The sequence below is a fragment of the Mastigoproctus giganteus genome, chromosome 13 (assembly GCF_048544385.1).
Source record: "Mastigoproctus giganteus isolate SK-2022 chromosome 13, ASM4854438v1, whole genome shotgun sequence".
NCBI lineage: Eukaryota > Metazoa > Arthropoda > Arachnida > Uropygi > Thelyphonidae > Mastigoproctus > Mastigoproctus giganteus.
The window spans coordinates 152,318,221-152,342,702 of record NC_143587.1 but is presented as its reverse complement, the minus strand read 5'-3'; the positions used below and the strand labels follow the sequence as shown (position 1 = coordinate 152,342,702).

The window sequence follows — 24,482 nt, the reverse complement described above, 5'->3', positions numbered from 1 at the left end:
ACAATCACCAAGTTGTGATCTGAAGTGCCTAAAGGACCTCTCACTTCGACCTTGTACTTAGAAGGGTTGTTTGTGAGAAAAAGATCAAGCGTATTGGCTGTATGATTAGGATTGTCCGGTATTCTTGTAGGTAAATGAACAATCTGTTCAAGGTCATTAGTAATTGCAAAAGCCTCAGCATCTCGACCTGCTGGGTCGGTGTGACTAGAAAATGGGAGCCAGCTGGAGTTGTGAACGTTAAAATCACCAAGGAAAATTACCTCACTGTTAGGAAAGTTGGACTGGAGAAAGTCAAGTTGCAAAGAGAGGAAGTCAAAGAGCTCCAGGTGATTAGTGGAGTTGGGAGAACGGTAGAGACAACAGATGAATTTGACACATTGAGGTAGAGAGATTTTAAGCCAGAGAAGATCAAAGAGAGGAGATTCCAAATTGCCAAGTCTCTGACAGGGAATATCAGAACGGACATATGCACAAGTACCACCTTTGAGGCGAAAGGAATCATACAGCAAATAATTTGGACATCTGAGATGAGAAGTAGTTGAATCAACTGATAACTGAGATTCAGTCAGAAAAAGTACATGGGGTTTGGAAGACTGCAAGTGGAAATGGACATCGTTGATATTGGAATTAAGACCACGTATATTTGTGAAATGAATTAGGAAGTCCTTGGGAGGTTTAGATCTTTTCGCAGATAAGCTTGCTCTATTATTTTGACAATTCATGATGTATTCAATAGTAAGAAAAAGTGGGTGGGACATGCTGTATGAAGTAATGAAATTTTTGGATATGGCGTACATGTGGTAAGAATATACCCAGATCCTTGACAAAACGTGGCCTCGACAATGCTCCCCGCATACACACTACTCGGACTCCCTCCAGTCACTATCTGGCAGAGTAGAGGTAGCAAGATTATACACTAGCTGATCCGGAAGCCTCCTAGAGAGTTACCAATAGGTTTGGTCCGGTGTACTATCTAGCGGCCGGCCTGCGAACACCGTTTTAGAGCTGTACCCTCGAAATGTAAGGAATATTGGATCTCGCCACAACATTCATCATAACCTCAAAAATCATCAATCATACTGCATGATGGAAGAGATAGGGAAGGGTTGGCCGGAACTTAGCTCTAGAGACTAAACATGGTTTCCACCACTTCAAGCCTCCAATAAGCAAAGTGGTGGTATTTCGCCGGTTGATGAGAGTCATCTACCACCTAGTACTGCCTGCTAACATAGAGGGGCGGCGTTCCTCCATGTGGTGTGGGTGCCACACCTCGACCCCTGCTTACGTTGGTTCACACCTGGGTGGTCACCCACCATGTACTTGTGCATGGAGGTTATACCCAGGATTACTAACAGTCCCACCATCGTGAAGGTGCAAGCAGAGGATTTGGCTGTCATAGACCGTCCGGACTTCGCCGAAATTGGGTCCACTTGACTGAAGTGTCACCCGAATATCAGTTCCATCAGCGTTTTAGACTCCCAGGTAGCAAGAACAGCTTGTCTGGCATATCTGAGAGAATGTCTGTGACAACCTCAAGGACCAAGTTGTTTCAACCTCTTATTTTTTTGTTTAATTTTTTTAATGACCTCAAAGGGAATAACGAAGTCAACTGGTGCTAATAATGCAAATGTGAAAAAGCTATTTCCTTTTCTTCCCAGAAAAACTTGTCATTGGAAAGTAAGCTGGATATCCTAAAAATACAGGATTTGGGAGAGTGCTAGATTTACACTACATTTAGCAATTTTGAGCGATATGAAAATTAACAATATTGCAAGGTATTATTGTAAATAATGTAATTACAGTATAAGGCTCTGTAATTTTAAGCTAGGTTTTCTTGCATTTTCTTGAACATAAACTAAACAGCATTTATATTGTACTGTGTAATTTATATGTTTAAAGTCTATATTTAAAGGTTTAAATGTTTATGCTAAATTCATATTGTAACCTTGGAAGAAATGGTGCCTTAAAATTAGCCAGAAACACTTTATGCCAGTTAAAGTTATTTACATTATTTCCGATGGATAAATCTCTCCCACATAATGCAGATTTGCTTAGGACTCTGTTTTTAACAGCCCTAATCAAGAGTGTTAAGCAGGGAACACCTGTAATAATAAACTAAATATTTCATATTTCTTGTAGACTCAGTATTTCTCTTATTCTAAGTATTTTTAGCTGGCATATAATATCCTTCTCATGATTTTTTATAAAATTATGAAAACATCATAAAAATATAATTTTTAAAATGTGTTATGATGATGATGTTTATGGCAAATAATTAATAAATAAAGTCATTATATTTTGAAATAGAATTTAATCTCTTAGAAAAAAAATTTCCTCAAGGATTATAAATAAATTTTTAAAATTGCTAAAAATGAGATAAATAATGAATTTTATTTATTTTAAACCTGATAAAAAATATTGAAAGAAAATAAATGAGAGAAACCACTACTAGTTAAGAAAGTTTTCATGATTTTTTTTTAGAATTTTAGGCATCAATCCCTTAGCTTGAAACTCAGATGCTCACCTGGCTTTGAGTTTCTATATTTTTGTCAACTGTGTGTACATTTATTCAGGAAAATCAATGTTCTACAGCAAGATTAGGCACCTGTCGCTGGCATCTAACAGATGCCACATGGGAATGATGAGAATTGCCTTGAAGATAGATGCTTCTGCTCAACAGGCATATGTTAAGTGCCACACAAAAAAATGTCTTGTAATTCATAGTATATTGAAAATAAAACAGAAAACACTGTATAGCTAGTTAGAGAATGTTGCAGGACAAAGGTACACAGGACGATTTGATTTCATTTACAAATAAAAAAAAAAAAAAAAAAAAGAGAAAAATTTAAAAATATGTTGTCTGTAAGATTCCATATTAAGTAATGGAAGGTTAAAAAATTGTCTGACACTCAGTGTTGATAATGGGCCTCTCAAGCTAAGCCTAAAAACTGGAGTACCAAGGGTATTAAAAGAAGAGATTGATTACTTGCTAGTTGTATCCTGTTTTTGTCAACTCATTAATTAGCATGCTAGAAAGGAAAGAGGGGGAATACATGTTTTCCTGAAAGGGGATGAATATTTGGTGAAATTTACTACTATTTATAAAGAAGTACTAAAAGTAAAGATAGAGTTAAAAACAGTTTCAAATGATTCATGTCACTGAAGTGGAAAAAGATTTTGAAGCATGTGTGTATACTTAGGCTGCTTTTGTTTAAATGTGAAACTAGACTAGCAGAACAGTGGTAACCTTTGAGAAATCTATTTAAAGGAGAGGTTAGAAAAGGCAAATGAGCACTTTTCAGAGTTACCAAATTGACACATACAATAAGTGATCACTAGTGAGTGCCACTGACAAACATTCAGATCTGGTTCGTGGTCCAAAAGTTTTGAAAGAAGACAAATTAATGAACCCCCTCAAGAAAATAACTTTTGAATTACAAACTTCTGATGAAAGCAGTCCTAAACAGGACAAGCAAACTGATAATAGGCATGTTATTATCCCCACTCGTGTTCATGTTTCTCGCTTCTGGCTTGAAAATAGCAATTTGATTGTTTCTTTTAAATCTTATGCTAAAGTTTGAAAATCTGAATATATAGCTCTTCAATCTATTATAACTCCTAGGGTCATTACCCCTAGTGTGAAGAATGTTATGTGCAAATTTATTTTATTAAAAGTTTGCAAATCACAATAGACATTGGCAAAAGCAAACCCAGTAGCTCCAGCTACTGTGATTATTTCCAAAGTGTTTCCACTGAGCTGTTCTCTTTTGCAATATATTCTCACAATTAGACAATTAAATTTTTGTAAACAACAGGACTTATCCAAGCATTAACTATTAAGCATATTTCTGTAGATGTTCTTACCTCAGTTAGAAATAAATGAAATGTTATTTGCACACATGGGGAAACTCACAAAACTAAACATCTTCCTTTGAAAGAGGAATATAAATCATTCTTCTACAACTGTAGCCTTCTACAAGTGTAGTCTTTAACAACTGTAGTTACGTGTTCTCTGTAATTACACTATAGTAATGTGAAATTCATTTCTGTTTATAGCCCAAAGAAAATGACATCTGATAACGTTAGTTTTCACATCTGTGACAATTGCTAGGACTGCATTAATCGCATAACTCAAAGGTATACTTGTGAGGGAAAAAAAAAGCATTTTTTACTCTAATGGCATGAGAAAGTGACTTCTTTCATTCAAATTTTACATTGCCGATGTTCTTTAAATTTTGTGCAGCTTTGTGTCCCTGAGTTTTGAAAGAGATTTCAAAAGGTAACCCTAAGTGTCAATATAATTCAAGACTGGTCCTAGAGTTCATGGAGCTTGGTGCAAGAATTAGTTTGGTCCATCCAGTCCTCCTTGCCTTGATTACGGAGGGGGAAACCTCTGTTTTATTTGGGGGTGATTTGGGGGTCCTTTTTCATTTGGCAGGCTTGGGTGTACTACACTCGTTAATATGCTATACAATTTGTTTCTTGAAAGAAGCTTATAGCAGTTGCAACATTTTTTTGAAAAGACTTACTGAATGATAGTTCTTTTCAAATGTTGATACATTTTATTTTAATTAAGCTTTGTTACTTTGCATCATCAAATGGAGATTGAAAAGTGAGATGTTTAGCTCTGCTTGTGTTTGCATGTAATGTGATGAAGTCATCATACTCCATGAACATGGGCGGTGGCAGCAAGGTGGTGCAAGTGCACCACCTTTGGATTTCGAAGTGACACACAATTTTTAATATTTTCATTAATTTATTGAAACATAAGATATTGCATGTAATCAAAAATTTGGTGAACAAAAATTTATTCTCACATGCACCCACCACCTTGCAAAATATCCGGCTGACGCCCATGCTCATGGAACCCAAATTTACAGGACCCCAACTATGTGACATCATTCTAATTGATGTTACATTCGAATTTTCTGTAGCTGTGTGGCTTCTTATTTCCTATTTTTATGCCATTCTTTAAATCGAATTCCCTGCAAACACATCTCATTTGGAAGCATTATGAGAAATTGTATTTTGAAATTTTTTTTAACTATATGAAGTACAGTATTGCTGTTTGATATTTTTATTTTAAAGTATCAGCTTATTAAATAGATTATACTGTCATTTACATTTTATTATATTATTATTATGAAGAAGAACTCTTTATTGCATACAAAAAAGGGGGGGCGCCTCCATAGCCAGGTGGGAAGGAGCAGCAGTGCATAGCACACGCTTCTTGATTAGACCGGGGTTCGAGCCCGTCACCATCAAATATGGAGGATGCGGAAAGGTCAGGGAATGACCACCGCATATCCCGGAGCAATATGGCCTTAGTTGCTAATGCTCCTAAAAACCAAAAAAATAACTAACTAACATGCAGAACGCACATGCCATGCACAATACCCTTCACGGCTACAAGCCAGGGGTTTACAGTAAAGGCTAATAGTGTTACAAAGGCTAATGCAATATTACAGTAAAGGCTAATACAATGTAATAAACAAGGATGAGATAGGAGAAAAAAAACAATATTATTACTAATTATACAAGTGTAGGATTAAACATTGGAAAACAAATGAAAAATTTACATATGAACATATTTACGCAACAGCATGTTATCATGTTAAGTTATTCTCAAGGGAGCAGTCCTTTTACAGTGCTGGAGTCATCTGAGCAGGCACAGAAAGTTGGAACACTGTAGTGATGGATCCATGGCAGTGATGGACAGGTCCTTGGGAGCAGGTTCTAATGTCCTGTGACGTGGTCACAGGAAGTTGATGGAGTAAGTTCTGCCTATATTTTTTATCCAATGTGAACTTGTAGAGGTCGCCATCCAAGGAGTATATGTACTGCAGCATTTGCACGGGTAAGAACTGATCAGATAACTTTAACCGGTTTGGGGTGGCCTGAAGGACTGGATTATTATATTATATATCAGATTATACCACGGGGTGGTATAATGAGAAAAGCAATTAAGTGCAAAAAGTGTGGGGATCACTAGTTTCTGTAAAGTATTTTTTTTTTTTTTTCAGAATGCTTTTAAATTCACACAAAGGAATGTGTGAAGTGACAATGTAACAAAAATTCAGTCACTGAATTGCTATGGGATGTACTGTTAAACATCTGTGAATTGCCTATATTTCTTTAAGATATTCACTCAGTAAACTTAATAACTCACTATTAATATACTTTAGTGATAATAATTCACTCAACAACTTCAATAAACTTGCTTATCAAAAAATAAAATCAGAAATAAAACATCTAGGAATTATAATTTCATCAAACTGCGAATTTAAAAGTTATATTAATACAATATCTAGAAAGGTTATCAGATTTTAGGCCTTATCAAACATTTTTCATACAGTCTAAAATCGCATCACTTAGTCAAAAACCTATATTCAACCATGGTAATTTCTATTGGAAATTGGATCCCTTGTATGGTCTCCTTATCAAAAAAAAAATAATAAATAATATAGAACAAGTAGAAACAGTTCAAAGAAAAGTAGTAAAGAACTTAACCACCTTACACATATTCCTGGTCTTTTTTTTTTTAGTGAGGCAATTGTTAAAAATTTGCCAGAACACCACTGGATCCCATCCAGTGGTGTTCTTGAACAATTTCTTAGTTGGTGTGAAAAGCCTAGTAGCTTCCTTGATTAATTTCTTGAATGTTTCCCATTTAGAATTTGCTGTTGATAACATCATCAGTTGGTTCCACTGTATAGAATTTAAAAACTGTCTGAGACCACTGTAGTCACCTTTACGAAAGCAAAAATCCTTCTATTTACCTTTCAAAAATATCAAAACACTATAAAAAATTCAAAAATGCAAAACTATAAATACCGTATATGATGTAAAGAAACAGCACAGTCAATCAGAGATGAGAGCTATCCCCAGCTACCATCTAAGCCAATGTCATGGATGAGGTGGCCAGAGATAAGAGGAGAGGAACACTCAGTTCACTTGTTGGTGTCCTTTTGTTGGGCAACTATTCTACAGTAAAGTGTAAAGTGTGTTAGTTGTTTGATGGCATCAGAGGTTCCCCCATCTCCGTGTTGTATTCTTTGTGAGTGACACAGAACTCTGTGGAGGCGAGAGATTTAAAAAGTGTGTGGGGAGTAGTTTGTTGTTTCTCTGACCATTTAGCCGTTAGGCCCCTATTGGGACCCACTGTTGCCCACACTTTGCAACGAGGAGGCAGGTCAGGCACCCAGTGATTATTTAAGTACTCTGGCAGGCTCCACTACCTAATTTCCAAGGATTTCAGTGCAAGGCCTAACAAAGAAAGAAAAAAGAAAGGGGGTGTTCACTAGAATTTGGCCGAAAGAGATTCACAAGAAAGCGGTGGAATTTAGACATTGATTAGAATTTGGCGGCATTGTTAAGGGGTGTACTCGGTCAGTTTAGTGAGGTGGGGAGACTGAAGACTGGGGAAAAACAGATAGAAGGATAGGGACGATAGAGTAGGCATCCCCAAAGAGGTCAGTGGAGATGAGCCCCACCAGGTGAAGTATGGGGGAGGAAGGGAGGGGAGGATACAGAGACCTGTCTGCTCCCTACCCTGCCTGGGGATGGGGTTTTAAAGGGAATCGGTTAGAGTACCCAATTCAGATTGCCAATGGCATGTCGGCAGTAAAGCAGCAGAATGTCTTCGTTGGTGACGGTTGTCACGTCCACGTAGTGTCGAATCTGGTAGGAAGATCAAACTGCCCATCCCGCTCCAGGGGTGGGATATGGGATATGTTAGCTGGCAGTGAGGAACCCACCAGGCGAAGGGGTGGGAGCGACACACATTTACTTCATTCATAATCTGCATTCTCACTCTACTTGCATTCTGTATTTTTTTTTTATAATTTTTTTTTTTCTTCCAAGTTTTATATATATGTATATATTTTTTTTTTTTTTAAATTTTTTTATTTATTTATTTTTTTCACTCACCCATTCATCTTTTTCTCACACACCAGGGGGCATGATGCAATGATGTATAGTGTAAAGTTAAATACTGTACTAATTAAACTAGGGTTAGTATGTACTTAACTGTAGCATTTGTGGTTTGTGTTCTTTTTCTCCCATACTTACACTTTCATTCATTCTTCTGGCTTTCATTTCATTTATTCAAATCTTGCTTTCTGCACCGCACTCTCTAGACACCTCAACTTACTGTTATTCTTTAGGCGTGGTGCAGGCCTAGCCCCAAGTTCTTTGCAGGCCAGGAGAGAATGCAGTGATAGTGCTTGTGTTAGTAAATGTTTGTTAGTATATACAGGGTGTTTCAGTTAAACGTTTCAGAACTTCTAAGAGGGGTAGGGTACATCCTGACAACTCGAAATCATATAGCAATGTGGGGTCGGAAATGCTTTCCTGAAGCGGTGTTGTACACAGAAGCACCATAAAGAAAAGAGACCGTAAGTGAGAAATCGTTTTAATAATACATGAAAAGAAGCAAAAGGTACATGGATTAAAGTAAGTGTTCGAAGTTTCTTCCACGGGCTACAATGCACGCCTCACATCTCCGACGCATGGACATCCGAACATTCTGGAATACTCCAGGCGAATTTCGAATTTCTTCGGCAGCTACTGCGATTCTTGCAACCAGCTCCTCAGCATTGTCAACAGGGGTGTCATAAACTAGCGATTTCATATGACCCCAGAAATAAAAATCAAGACATGATAGGTCGGGTGACCGAGCAGGCCAACGCACGGGACCACCACGTCCGATCCACTGTTGACCAAATGTGACATCCAGGTAGTTACGAACATCTCCGCTATAATGGGCAGGGGCTCCATCGTGTTGGAACCACATTGTCTGTTGCGTCGATGCAGAAATCTGTTCATCTCTCAAAAGTTGTGGCAATACTTGCTGCAGAAAGATCAAGTAGATAGGTTAGACGACACGGTAACAGGTAAGGTCCGATGAGGTGATCTCCCATAATACCGGCCCATACATTGACCGAAAATCGAATCTGTGCTGCACGACGTCGTATTGCATGCGGGTTCTCGACCACCCAGATATGGTCGTTATGCATGTTGAAAATTCCTTCCCTTGTGAAGGATGCCTCATTGGAAAACAACACTTCAGCAGGAAAAAGGGGATTTGTAGCACATTTTCCAAGGTACCACTGTGCGAAAGCAATACGAGGTTGAAGAAACTTCAAACACTTACTTTAATCCATGTACCTTTTGCTTCTTTTCATGTATTATTAAAACGATTTCTCACTTACGGTCTCTTTTCTTTTTATGGTGCTTCTGTGTACAACACCGCTTCAGGAAAGCATTTCCGACCCCACATTGCTATATGATTTCGAGTTGTCAGGATGTACCCTACCCCTCTTAGAAGTTCTGAAACGTTTAACTGAAACACCCTGTATAAAGCAATGTATGTTATTTTTAACTTTGTATTCTTTCGGCCAATTACATTTGCTCTTCCACTCATTCCCATTCAATCTCTCTTTCCCTCATGCTAGATCACTCTTTCTTTCACCAAAACTGCCATTTATTCCCTTTTACCGTAATTCCTAATTCACTCAGTGCCAATCTATTCATTCTGTCTTTCATTCTTATTCATTCATTCTTCTTTCATTCTACATTGCATCCCCTTGCTACTAGCTTACTGATATTTTTCAGCTAATCTGCTTCTGTGGCTGCCTGTACAGCTCCCTCCCCTACATGGTTACTTATTTGGCATGGGGCTCCTGGTTCCTACACATGCCAGGGTAGTCGTGGAGAGTTTTGTCATGTCAGGTTTCTGTCAGGGTGCAGAATACTACTATCCTGACAGTTTTTAAGTCATCATCTGGGTGTGTGGGGAAACTTGTGCAATCTTAAGTATTGATTTTTGTTTAATTGCTGGGGGGCTGAATTGCCATTCTTTGGATAGTTCTGCGCATTTCGAATTCTTTCTGTGTTAAAAATGTAAAGACTTTATAATTTTCCTCTTCTATGATGAACAGTTCTTCTCCCCTGGGGAGCCATTCTGTGCTATTAGCTCTGTTCTGGGGATGTCATAAATTATACATTCGTATAGAATGTGTGTGCCCAGTCTTCACTCTTGTCATAGGTGCAGTTTGGGTCATCAGTCAGCCCTAAGGAGGTTAGTTTTTCCTTTAGGAAGCCGTGAGCTGTCAATATAAATGTTGCAAAAAAGTCCAGAGGCATACCACTTTAGCATTAACATTAGTAGAGGCATGTGATGCAAGAAAGCAAGCTTATGCAGCATCAGCCAAAAAAAAAAAAAAAAAAATCCTTCCATTTCACCCCACCATTCGTTCAAAATACCTGTCCAGCTGAGCCTTAAATTTATTTAGGCTATCAACTTCCATAACAAGGGATGGAAGTCTGTTCCACCAACTAACTAACCGCTGGCTAAAGGCAAATTTCCGCACATCTATCCTACATCTGTCTTTCCTCAATTTGAATTTATGCCCTCTCAGGTGATTATTCGGAACAAGAGGAAGAATCCCATCGGCATTGAGCATGCTCAAACCATTCATGGCTTTATACACCTCTATCAGATCACCTCGCCGGAGCCTAGCCTCCAGACGCTGTAATTTGCAAAACTTAAGCCTTTCTTCATAAGAGCAACCCTTTGTTCCATTCACTAATCTTGTTGCCCTTCTCTGTACTCGTTCCAGCAGCTTTACATCCTTCTTGAAATGAGGCCTCCAGACCTGTGTACAGTACTCTAGGTGTGGCCTAACCATTGCCTTATACAAGCGAATAATCACCTCCTTATCCCTGCTGGAAAAATTACTGTATATCATTGACAAGACACCATGAGCTACTCTTGCAGCCTGTCTCCACTGCTCAGAGAACTTCATATCTGCCTGCACAATAATCCCCAGGTCCTTTTCATTCTCTACCACTGTCAGTGTAGTACGACAGAGTTGATACGTTGCTCTGGGGTTGCTGTTTCCCATATGTAGTACTTTACATTTGTCAATGTTAAATTTTATTTGCCACCTCTCAGCCCATCTGCTCAACCTTTCCAGATCCTGTTGCAGGAGCATAGTGTCAGTAGTGTCCTTAACAACCCTGCCAACCTTTGTATCGTCTGCACACTTGGACATTAAGCTTGATATACCATCATCAATATCATTTATAAATACAGAAAACAATAGTGGACCCAACACTGAACCCTGAGGGACTCCACTAATAACATTAGTCCACGATGAGCAGTGTCCATTGATTACCACTCTCTGTCTTCTCCCACTCAACCATCCCTTTATCCATAGCAGCAATTTGCCTTCAATGCTACACTGCTCCAATTTGTGCAGCAGTCTTCCATGTGCAACAGTATCAAAAGTCTTTCTAAGATCCAAATATATAATATCAAAGTTATTCCCTGCATCCAGTTCTTTTGTGACTGCATCATAGTATCCAATCAAATTGGTCAGGCAAGATTTTCCCTTAACAAAACCATGCTGTGTCCAAGCTATAACTGAAGTCTTGTCTAGATGATCCTGCAGTGCTTCTTTAACCAGTGCCTCCATTAATTTTCTTGGAACAGAAGTTAAACTCACAGGTCTATAATTACTTGTGTCAGCCTTTGATCCTCCTTTGTGAATTAGGGTCACATTTGCACACTTAAGTGGCTTTGGGTTAACAATTGCCACCCATGGCAGAAACCTTTTGGTAACCAGACCTCTGGTTTCCTGCTCCCACTTTGTTTGCCATACCTCATGGAGCTTTATTGCCATTTTTTTTCTTTCAGCATTGAAGGAGTTGGTTGTATCAAGGGCTATCACCAGAAATTCTGTGGGTATGCCCTTTTTAAATCTATAATATAAGCCTCTTTCGGCTACTTCCAGGTAAAGTGGGAGAGCTCCGTCCAGCAACTGTAGCGCATGTATGCTTACTGTGCGACATGCTCTGGTAATAGTGAGTAGTATTGTCCTTTGTATCGATTCTAATTTATTCCTATTTTTTACAATGGCTGAACGGGTGAACCACGCATTGATGATAACAGGTAGGAACATTGCACAGTATATGATTGCCAGGGACTTTCTTTTGAGCCCCCAGTCTGCTCGATTGATCCTGGCAATCATACTTGCATAATTTCTCACTTTCTTCACCAAGTAGATCAAATGGGGGTCAAAAGTTAATTTTGAATCAAAGACCACTCCAAGATATTTTAGTTCTGTTACCATTTTTATAGTGGTTGTGTAAATTTTGATTTGTGTCTTCTTATGTTCAAATTGCCTTTTAGAAGTATTTGTTTAATTTTTTCAGGCGGTATTTTGAACATTTTTGAGTTTTTTCAGGCAGTATTCTCGGGGTTTTTGAGAATTAATCTTAACACATCTTTTTTCCATATTTTTGGGAATATACTTTCTGTCATACAGTTATTATATAGTGGTATTAATTTTTCTGGTGCTATTTCTGCTAATTTTTTGATAATCGCAACCTCTAAGAGGTCAAAACCTGGGCATTTATTGTTTTTGGTTTTAGATAGTGCCATTTCTAAGTCTTGTATAGTAAACAAAGGTTCAATATTGGCATTGTGATATTCAGTGTTTTCTTTTATAATGTCTAGCTGGGTGGGGAATGTTCCTCAGTTTCAGTCTGAATAATACTGTCTAGGTTGTTATTTACAGAATCTGCCCAACACAGGGTTGGGGTTCCGTCTGGTTTGACAGTAGTTTCCAAGACATCTCCTCTTGGAGCTTGTTGGTCCCTATTCTGTAAACAACTCCCCAAGGGTTATTGTTTCCAATAGTTCCCACCAGGTGCCTCCAGCATTCCTTTTTCTTGTCTTTTAAAATAAGAGCTCTATACTGATTCCTGAGAGTTCTATAAGAATCTCTTTTTGTGGCCAAGGTGTTCCGGCTCTTTGAAAATTTCTCCTTGCCTGGTGCACCCTTCTCCTGAGTATAGTCAGTTCAGGGCACCACTAGGGGACTGCCTACTTCCTCGGTTTTTTCCTTGGCATAGACGGGTTTGCTGTTTTTGTTAAAATGTTTGTCATAGTCACGACGCTACTACTGTGTCAATTTGTGAGTTTTAATTAAAAATTGTCGATTCGATTAATAAAATAAGAGCTGCCATGTTTAGTAAGAGAAGTATAGTAAAGCCAAGTGAATGTTGCTAATGTATGCAGAAGTATGAAATTTCCTCTATTGACTGTCAATGAAATGTGCTACAACAGTAAGTGCAACGCAAGACAACTGAGACAGTATTTAAATTCTATACAGTGGGACCAACTGATGATGTTACCAACAGCAAATTCAAAATGGGAAGCATTCAAAGAACTTATCTTGGAAGCTACTAGGCTTTACATACCAACTAAGAAATATTGTTTAAGGTTTAGGCCAAAATGGATGTCAGATGAACTAATGAGGCATATGGCAGAGAAGAAAAATGCATGGGATACTTACAAATTAACACATGACACAGAAGCCTATGATAGATACAAGTTGATATGCAACCAAGTTACAAAGGAGGTTAGGCAGGCGAAGGCAGATTATGAGAAATCCTTGGCAAGGGATGCAAAGAAAAACAGCAAAGAGTTCTTTACTTATGTAAACTCTAGAAGGAAGGGGATGAATCAGATTGGTCCACATGATATTGATGGGTCAACTGTTGATGATCCTGCTCAAGTAGCTAACAAACTAAATGAATATTTTGCATCAACATTCACACATGAGGAGTTATTCAGGAAGGGGAATGCCAGAGGTGTATTCAACTCTAGCAGTAAGCTACAGAATCTTGAAATAACTGGGAGTAAAGTGGAGGAGAAACTGTTGAAGATAAACACAAGAAAGGCACCCGGGGTGGATGGGATCTATCCAGTTATATTAAAGGAGGCAGGAAAGGAAGTAAGCAAACCCTTAGCCATAATTATGAGAGCTTCCTTGGACTCAGGGGAGGTACCCATAGACTGGAAATGTGCAAATGTGACCCCAATTCACAAAGGAGGATCAAAGGCTGACACAAGTAATTATAGACCTGTGAGCTTAACTTCTGTTCCAGGAAAATTAATGGAGGCACTGGTTAAGGAAGCACTGCAGGATCATTTAGACAAGACTTCAGTTATAGCTCAGACACAGCATGGTTTTGTTAAGGGGAAGTCTTGCCTGACCAACTTGATTGGATACTATGATGCAGTCACAAAAGAACTGGATGCAGGGAATAACTTTTATATTAGCATTAGCATTAGCATTAGTAGAGGCATTTGATGCAAGAAAGCAAGCTTATGCAGCATCAGCCAAAAAAAAAAAAAAAAAAAAAAAAAAAACGCACTTCCACTTCACCCCTCTGTTCGTTCAAAATACCTGTCCAGCTGAGCCTTAAACTTATTTAGGCTATCAACCTCCACCACAAGGGATGGCAGTCTGTTCCACCAACCAACCACCCGCTGGCTAAAGGCAAATTTCCGCACGTCTATCCTACATCTGTCTTCCCTCAATTTGAATTTATGCCCTCTCAGGTGATTTTTCTGAGCTAGAGGAAGAATCCCATCAGCATTGAGCATGCTTAAACCATTCAAGGCTTTATACACCTCTATCAGATCACCTCGCTGGTGCCTAGTCTCCAGACACTGTAATTTGCAAAACTTAAGCCTTTCTTCGTAAGAGCACCCCTTTGTTCCATTCACTAATCTTGTTGCCCTTCGCTGTACTCGTTCCAGCAGCTCTACATCCTTCTTGAAATGAGGCCTCCAGACCTGTATACAGTACTCTAGGTGTGGCCTGACCATTGCCTTATACAATGGAATAATCACCTCCTTATCCCTGCCGGAAAAATTCCTGTATATCATTGACAATACTCCATGAGCTACTCTTGCAGCCCGTCTGCACTGCTCAGAGAACTTCATATCTGCCTGCACAACCACCCCCAAGTCCCTTTCATTCTCTACCACTGTCAGTGTAGTACCACAGAATTGATACATTGCTCTGGGGTTGCTGTTTCCCATGTGTAGTACTTTACATTTGTCAATGTTAAACTTCATTTGCCACCTCTCAGCCCATCTGCTCAACCTTTCCAGATCCTGTTGCAGCAGCATAGTGTCAGTAGTGTCCTTGACAACCCTGCCAACCAAGTATATTATATACTTGGATCTTAGAAAGGCTTTTGATACTGTTGCACATGGAAGACTGCTACACAAATTGGAGCAGTGTGACATTGGAGGCAAATTGCTGCTATGGATAAAGGGGTGGTTGAGGGGGAGAAGACAGAGAGTGGTAATCAATGGACACTGCTCATCGTGGACTAATGTTATTAGTGGAGTCCCTCAGGGCTCATTGTTGGGTCCATTATTGTTTTCTGTATTTATAAATGATATTGATGATGGTATATCAAGCTTAATGTCCAAGTTTGCAGACGATACAAAGGTTGGCAGGGTTGTCAAGGACACTACTGACACTATGCTGCTGCAACAGGATCTGGAAAGGTTGAGCAGATGGGCTGAGAGGTGGCAAATGAAGTTTAACATTGACAAATGTAAAGTACTACACATGGGAAACAGCAACCCCAGAGCAATGTATCAATTCTGTGGTACTACACTGACAGTGGTAGAGAATGAAAGGGACTTGGGGGTGGTTGTGCAGGCAGATATGAAGTTCTCTGAGCAGTGCAGACGGGCTGCAAGAGTAGCTCATGGAGTATTGTCAATGATATACAGGAATTTTTCCAGCAGGGATAAGGAGGTGATTATTCCATTGTATAAGGCAATGGTCAGGCCACACCTAGAGTACTGTATACAGGTCTGGAGGCCTCATTTCAAGAAGGATGTAGAGCTGCTGGAACGAGTACAGAGAAGGGCAACAAGATTAGTGAATGGAACAAAGGGGTGCTCTTACGAAGAAAGGCTTAAGTTTTGCAAATTACAGTGTCTGGAGACTAGGCACCAGCGAGGTGATCTGATAGAGGTGTATAAAGCCTTGAATGGTTTAAGCATGCTCAGTGCTGATGGGATTCTTTCTCTAGCTCAGAAAAATCACCTGAGAGGGCATAAATTCAAATTGAGGAAAGACAGATGTAGGATAGACGTACGGAAATTTGCCTTTAGCCAGCGGGTGGTTGGTTGGTGGAACAGACTTCCATCCCTTGTGGTGGAGGTTGATAGCCTAAATAAGTTTAAGGCTCAGCTGGACAGGTATTTTGAACGAACAGAGGGGTGAAGTGGAAGTGGGGTTTTTTTTTTTTGGCTGATGCTGCATAAGCTTGCTTTCTTGCATCAAATGCCTCTACTAATGCTAATGCAAGTAAGTTATAGCAGAAGTACACTTTAAGAAAAGTACTCCATTTAGAAAAAATGGAGAAATTATTGTCATTGTGGATGGATGACTTAAATCAAAAAACATTCTATTGACTCAAGCTGTTATTACTTATAATAAATTTTCGAAGACCTTAAAAAAAAGAGGGTGGTGGGGATAGCAAGGGATGGTTCATACGATTTAAATCTCAAAGTAAGTGCTGCTGCTGGGTGAAATTAAGTGACAAGTGCAGATGCTGAGGCAGCTGTAGCATTTCCTGCAGAATTTGAAGCTACTGTATAGGAGAGTAATTATTCTCCTGATCTCATTTTTAATGTCGACGATACTGGGCTTTATTGGAAGAAATTGCCATCACAAACCTTCATTGCCCATGAAGAGCAGTCTGCACCAGATTTCAAGGCTGCAAAAGGCAGGTTAATGCTTCTGCTGGGTGCAGATGTGTCTGGAACTTTAAAATTAAAACCAATGTTGGTGTACCATTTACAGACACCACATGCTGTCAAGGGGGCTGAACAAAGCCATGTTGCCTGCCAGTCTACCAGAAATGGAACAGGAGGGCTTGGGTGACACAAATTTTCTTGGATTGGTACACAAACAATTTTTGCCCTATTGTGTTCCATTTTGTAAAGAGAATGAGTTACCAGCCAATGCTCTCTTCTTCTCATGGACTATGCCCTGGCTATCCTGCAAACACTGCTGAAGTTGGAATATCTCTGGACGCCAGTGTTGTGTACATGCCACCAAATACTACTTCAGTTTTGCAACCAATTGACCAGGGGGTAATAGCAACCTTTAAAGCTTATTACCTCTGCCAAACCTTCACAGAAATGGCGAGAGCTTTGGACAGGTCAGACAAAACCATCAAGGATTATTGGCGCTCATTTGACGTTTTGAAGGGCATTATCAGTGCAGCTTGGGAAGAAGTGTCAGTGAACTGTTTGAATAGAGTGTAGAGTAAACTTCTACAATTTATGCACAACTTCACAGGATTAGAGCCAGTGAAGAACATTGGTCTCCACTGGCTCTAATCTTCCAATTCCACCTCAGGCTTCCACAAGAGGCGGAATTGGAAGAGGTTACAGTTGAAGATCTAACAGAGCTGTTGGATAGTCATGGACAGCAGCTTTCCAATGAAGACTTGGAAGAATTGGCTAAACTAAGCCAACAGAAGGAGGAGAAGAAAGAAAAAGATGAAGAGCTGCTCTAAAATCTATGAATACAAGCAATCTATAGTGCATACTTTCAGCCATGGAGACCATCACTGATGAGTTTTGTGAGATTGACCACAATGGGAAGCGAAGTGTGAAAGTGAAAAGGAGTGTAATTGTATCCATTGACCCTTATTCTGAGGTTCTCAAAGAAAGAAAGAGAAATCTTGAGAGTCAACACTGAATGCGTTCTTCACAAAAAGGGAAGATCCTCAATCAGGGACTTCATCAGAGAAGTAAAATCTTGCATTATGCCACTGTCAAAAAAGATCAGTGCAAGGGGCCTTACAGTGGTGCTTACAAAAACTTCAGGTCTGGGCTTCAAACATATCAAAGTAAATGTATAAAATTTAATTTTTTAATTTAATTATATTTAGCTTGGTTATTTTATATTGTATTACATTTTACTAATTTATATTTGTAAAAATACTGTTTTTATACTTATAGCATTCATTTCAGAGTTTTAAATATAATAATATCATATTACTTATGTCAATTTTGAGTGGTCCTGGAACTTAACTCATTGACTTACATTATATAATTAGGTTCATTTTACACAGACTTTTTTTGCGATAGTTCCTTCAAAAATGGAACCCTGTCATAAACCAATATGTACCTGTATAGAAAAATAACAACAATGAGCCTAGCATTGGACCCTGGTTAATTCCACTAATAATAGTAGTCTAAGAAGAGCAATGCCCATTTATATATACCATCTGTTTTCTACCACTCAACTGTACTTTTATCCTTAGCAGTAACTTGCTCATAATGTCACACTGCTCCAATATGTACAGCAGTTAGTTATGTCTTGCCTGACCAATTTGATTGGATACTATGATGCAGTCACAAAGGAACTGGATGCAGGGAATAACTTTGATATTATATACTTGGATCTTAGAAAGGCTTTTGATACTGTTGCACATGGAAGACTGCTGCACAAATTGGAGCAGTGTGACATTGGAGGCAAATTGCTGCTGTGGATAAAGGGGTGGCTGAGGGGGAGAAGACAGAGAGTGGTAATCAATGGACACTGCTCGTCGTGGACTAATGTTATTAGTGGAGTCCCTCAGGGCTCAGTGTTGGGTCCATTATTGTTTTCTGTATTTATAAATGATATTGATGATGGTATATCAAGCTTAATGCCCAAGTTTGCAGACGATACAAAGGTTGGCAGGTTTGCCAAGGACACTACTGACACTATGCTGCTGCAACAGGATCTGGAAAGGTTGAGCAGATGGGCTGAGAGGTGGCAAATGAAGTTTAACATTGACAAATGTAAAGTACTACACATGGGAAACAGCAACCCCAGAGCAACGTATCAACTCTGTGGTACTACACTGACAGTGGTAGAGAATGAAAGGGACTTGGGTGTGGTTGTGCAGGCAGATATGAAGTTCTCTGAGCAGTGCAGACGGGCTGCAAGAGTAGCTCATTGTGTCTTGTCAATGATATACAGTAATTTTTCTAGCAGGGATAAGGAGGTGACTATTCCCTTGTATAAGGCAATGGTCAGGCCACACCTTGAGTACTGTATACAGGTCTGGAGGCCTCATTTCAAGAAGGATGTAGAGCTGCTGGAACGAGTACAGAGAAGGGCAACAAGATTAGTGAATGGAACAAAGGGGTGCTCTTACGAAGAAAGGCTTAAGTTTTGCAAATTACAGTGTCTGGAGACTAGGCACCATCGAGGTGATCTGATAGAGGTGTATAAAGCATTGAATGGTTTGAGCATGCTCAATGCTGATGGGATTCTTCCTCTAGCTCAGAGTAATCACCTGAGAGGGCATAAATTCAAATTGAGGAAAGACAGATGTAGGATAGACGTGCGGAAATTTGCCTTTAGCCAGCGGGTGGTTGGTTGGTGGAACAGACTTCCATCCCTTGTCGTGGAAGTTGATAGCCTAAATAAGTTTAAGGCTCAGCTGGACAGGTATTTTGAAAGAACAGAGGGGTGAAGTGGAAGTGGTTTTTTTTTTTTTTTTTTTTTTTTGGCTGATGCTGCATAAGCTTGCTTTCTTGCATCAAATGCCTCTACTAATGCTAATGCTGAACAGTGTCAAAAGCTTTTCTGAAATATTAGTATTGTATGTAATATCAAAATTATTCTTTTCATCTAATTCCTTTGTTACTGCATCGTAGTATGCAGATTGACCAAGACAAGATTGCCCTGTAACAAATCCATGGTGTGAATGCAGTTATGCTGCATTCGCAGTTGGTGATACATTCGCATATCTCCAGTCCACAGGGATCTCTCCCTTGAATCTAAGAATGCTCTCATAATTATGGCAAAGCTTGCTAATCACTTTTGCTGCCTCCCTTAATATAATTGGATAGATCCCATCCACCCCAGATGCTTTCTTTATATCTTCAACATTTTCTCTTCCACCTTCTCTGTTATCACAAAATCAGTTGCTGCTTATTATAATTTGATGAACTTCTGTCATCCCCATTACTAAAAAATTCCTGATGTGTGAATGAGTATAGATGCAAAATATCTATTCAGTTTGTCAGCAACCTGAGCAGAATCATTGACAGTTAAACCATTCATATCTAGTAGATCTATGCGATTCATCCCCTTCTTTATAATGGTTACATAAGTAGAAGTCTTTGCTTATTGTTCTTTGCATTCTTTTCCAGAGACTTCTCGTAATCTGCCTTAGCTTACCTAACCTCCTTTGTGACTTGATTGCACACCAGTTTATACCTACTGTAGGCGTCTGTAATACCTGATAATTTATATGCATCACATATAATTTTCTTCCCTACCACATGTCTCATCAGTTCATCTGACATCCATTTAGGTCTAAACTTTAAACAGCATCTGTTATTCGGTGAAAAGCCTAGTAGCTTCCACTACAAGCCGATTGCTTTTCATTTTGAATTTTTGTTAGTAACATCATCAGTTTATCTCACTGCATTTAATTTATTCAAAACTGTCTGAGACCATTGTAGTCTCCTTTCTGAAAGCAAAAACACATTTTTTTGCTCCTAACACTAGTTACATCTTTATGTGAATCCCACATCAGTACACTGTGATCACTGCCATCGGTTCTTTTATTTACAGATTATTAATGTATGAAGATGTGTTCAGGATAATCAGATTAAGAGTGTATATACTGGGTTAGAGTGTGCGTGTGTTTTGAGTATATATATACGGTTATGTTAATAAAGTGTGTGTGTATGTGAGTTTATATATATATATATATAATAATGATAAATCTTGTCTTTGTTCTAATTCTTTTAGTTTCAGTTAGAATAATATTTGAATTAAGATTGAACTTGATGTTTTTTTTATTTTGGTTAAACACAATCATTTAATAGCTATATTTTGTATTAGGGTTTGGAAGAAACTGCTCGAGGAAAGTATGAAGGCGGCGATGCATCGTGGGAAGAGAGTAGATTAGGAAGTTATGCCAATAGGTAATAGTTATTTTTGTTAAAATTATTATTTATTTAATTTATAAACCTTAACAGAAAACCTTACCACTTTACAGAAAACTCTTAAGTGAATGTATCAGGATAGTATACAGAACAAGAATGCTTAATCTAAGCTAGTGATGCATGTGCCCCTAATGTGAGAGAGACGTTTGGAGGGAGGGTTATTATTATTAGTAGTAGTAGTATTAGTAATGGCAAATGATGCAAGGAAACAAGCTTATACAATATTAGACAAAAAAAAAAAAAAACTGTACCCACCTCCTTTGTCTATCCCCTCTAATAACACTACCCAACATGATTTTTACCTTCAGCAAATCAATGGTTGTTTCTGGTCAAGTTTTATGTATAGAATTTAAAATCAATCATAAAAATTTCCTATCACATCAGCTTTAAGATATAGATAGATAACTGGATTCTGTACAAAGATATCTTTACTGTTTGAAATACAATTTTTAAACTTATTAACTTTTGGTTGGTTTTGTTTATTGGGCTAAAAGTTAAGAAAGTACATCATTACTGTTCTTTCAATATAGTATATTTTGATGCACTTTTCCAGGCAAGTCAGTATTTTTATTAATTTTATTACACCATTCAACTGTTCAATATATAGTGTATGATAAACTATGCTATAAGAATTCACCTTCTGTTCAAATTTACCAATTTCTTTTACTGTTTTTAGGTTAATGCATTGTTAAAATGGAGAAGATAAACCACAGAACTTGCGTCAATCACCCAGACAACTTCTGCTATGTTTGTGGACACTTAACCCCAAAAACTCAGAGGAAGAAAGTGTACAATGTCACAAAACTTGCATATTCATTATACTTCAGCTGCAAGATCGGTGACCAAGACAAAAATCGGGCTCCACATATCTGTTATATTACTTGTACAATGAATTTAAGGCTGTGGTTATATGGAAAGCTCGGAGCATTACCTTTTTCCCGTCCCTGTGGTGTGGTGCAAGCCCAAGAATCATTTCGACGACTGCTATTTCTGCATGACAAAAATAAAAGGTATTTTCAAAAGAGAGCAAGTACTGCATCAAATATCCCATCAGCAATTAGGCCAGTGTCACATGGTAAAGAACTGCCAGTACCTGTGCCTCCAAAATCTTCGGGTATTGGAAGTAGTGATGAAGGTACAGAAGAAATCATTTTACCAGATGTTGCTGAACCATGTACTTCACATGATTTGGACTATGAGCCAGAAAAAGAAAAGCCCCACACTACATTGAACAAGAAGAATTAAGCGACTTGATCAGAGACTTGGGCTTACCCAAAGAGAAGGCTGAATTACTTGGATTCCACTACAACAGTGGAATTTACTCGCCAAGGTACAAACATTACAATATACCATAAGTGAAATGAAGAGTTTTCAAGATATTTTGCAATGGAAACAAATATGTGTGTCTGCAAAGACATCGTTGGTCTTATGCACGAACTGAATATTGTTTACAATACCTCCAAATGGAGTTTGTTCATTGATGTGTCAAAGCTAAGTCTGAAAGCAGTATTGCTTCATAATGGAAATACTTTATCATCAATTCCTCTTGTTCCTGCTGTTGGCCTGAAAGAAACTTACGATAGTATGTCCCAGATTCTTGCTGCTATATGTTACAATAACTATGGTTGGAATATTTGTGGTGATCTCAAAGTGATTGGACTGCTTGTTGGGTTACATATATTTCTACTTGTGTGTAAATAGTTTTAAGAAAATTTTTAAAAATATATAGAATTGATACCATTATTTACTTCCATTTTCAAATTTTTTTCAAATTTGAAAACTAGTAGTTTATATCATCATCATCGGCCATTTTCAATCCACTGCAGGATGAAGGCCTCTCCAGTAACTTTCCAGTTCCTTCTGTTTTGTGCAATGGCCATCCATTTACTACCCAAACTCATGAATTTCATCTGTCCATCTCCATCGTTGTCTTCCAGGTTTTCTTCTAGTTCCTTTTAGGTACCATTCTGTTATTTTCTTAGTCTATCTGTCATCATGTCTTCGAGCTATGTGTCCTACCCAAGATCATTTTAGTTCTTTAGTTTTGATAAGAATGTCCTTTACTTTAATTTTCTGCCTAATCCACGTGTTTCTCTTCTTATCTAACAGTCTGATTCCCCAGTATAATTTGTTCCATTCTTCGTTGTTGTTCTCAATTGTAGTTCTCAGCTTCTCTTCCATTCTTTTGGTGAGGGCCCAAGTTTCACTTCCATAAGTCATGGTGGGGAGTATACATTGGTTCATTCTTTTACGTTTTAGACAAATTGGGATATTGCTCCTCAGTATGTGATTATATTTCCTGAATGCTATTCATGCAAAATTTATTCTTCTCTTGACTTCCAGCCATTTATCATTATTACAGCTTGAGTTGTCGCAGATAAGTATATGACTCCACCTTTTCAATTATTGCTCCTTCAGTTATTGTCTCTTTCTGTGGCATACTTGTTCATCATTACTTTTGTTTTAGCCATATTCGTCTTTAGTCCAAAATCTTTACTAACTCTGCATAATTGATTAAGATTTTCCTCTAATTCTTTGGGATTGTGGCTTATGACCACAGTGTCATCTGCAAATCGTAAATGGTTTAGGTACTCTCCATGCACATTGCCTCCTTTCTGCGACCAGTCTAATCTTCTGAAAGCTTCCTGAAGGGCAGCAGTAAACAACTTCGGAGATATTGTGTCTCCTCGTCGAACTCCTTTCTCAATTTTAAATTTGATACTGTCTTTGTCTAGTCTAATAAAGGACGTAGCATTCTCATATATTTCTTCAAAATCATAATATATGGCATATCTATGCCTTGTCTTTCCAGTGCCTGAAACATTGCATTATGCTGTATGGAGTCAAATGCCTTTTCATATTCGTAAATAAATAACACTATATTCAGATATGGGAGGGCAATTTTAGCATAGAGGTCGAATCAGGGGATGGCAATTATGCATATCTGAATATAGTAGATGAAAATATGATACACAGCCAGGAAATTCATCAGGGGGACCACTCCTGACCATGTATCAGGCACTGCGTTTCCAAACTTGTCTGTAGTATTAAAAAAGGGGGGCGAATATGCAGCCTTTTATTGTAATACTAGCAGACAAGGTAGTCCCTACCTTGTGGAATATAATACAAATGTATGTGAAGTGCATTTGTATTATATTCCACATTTACACTTTTGTAAATTTGTATATATTTGTATTTATTTTAATTTACATGTTTTACACTGCGTAGAGACTACCTTGTCTACTAGTATTACAATAAAAGGCTGCATATTCGCCCCCCTTTTCTAATACTACAGACAAGTTTGGAAGCACAGTGCCTGATATATGGTCAGGAGTAGTCCCCTGATGAATTTCCTGGCTGTGTATCATATTTTCATCTACTATATTCATATTATGCATATTTGCCTTCCCATATCTGAATATAGTTGATATACAGTAGAGTCCCGATTTTCCGAGGTTCCGTGTTATCCGAGCTAGCCCTTAGCTCAATTTTTAGGAAAAGTATAAGTGATGCCTTAAAGAGTTGTTTGTGTTTGTATGTATGATGAGAACAGACTGTGCTGTGCTGATTCATGGAATTTCAACGACTTATCTCCCTCTGCACCCCCTCCACCCACTCGCCACGAAAC

At 38.4% G+C, this 24,482-nt stretch overlaps 1 protein-coding gene across 2 annotated transcripts in view; it reads left to right on the top strand.

Moving 5' to 3' along the window:
• The window catches only part of LOC150076526 (cysteine-rich with EGF-like domain protein 2), a 250,244-nt gene that overhangs the window by 25,416 nt on the left and 200,346 nt on the right, over nucleotides 1-24,482 (top strand). For both annotated transcript variants that reach the window (XM_090387978.1, XM_090387979.1), the window contains exon 3: nucleotides 20,751-20,833. In XM_090387978.1, coding sequence (XP_090244104.1) covers nucleotides 20,751-20,833 — 83 coding nt within the window. The remainder of the gene's footprint in view (nucleotides 1-20,750; nucleotides 20,834-24,482) is intronic.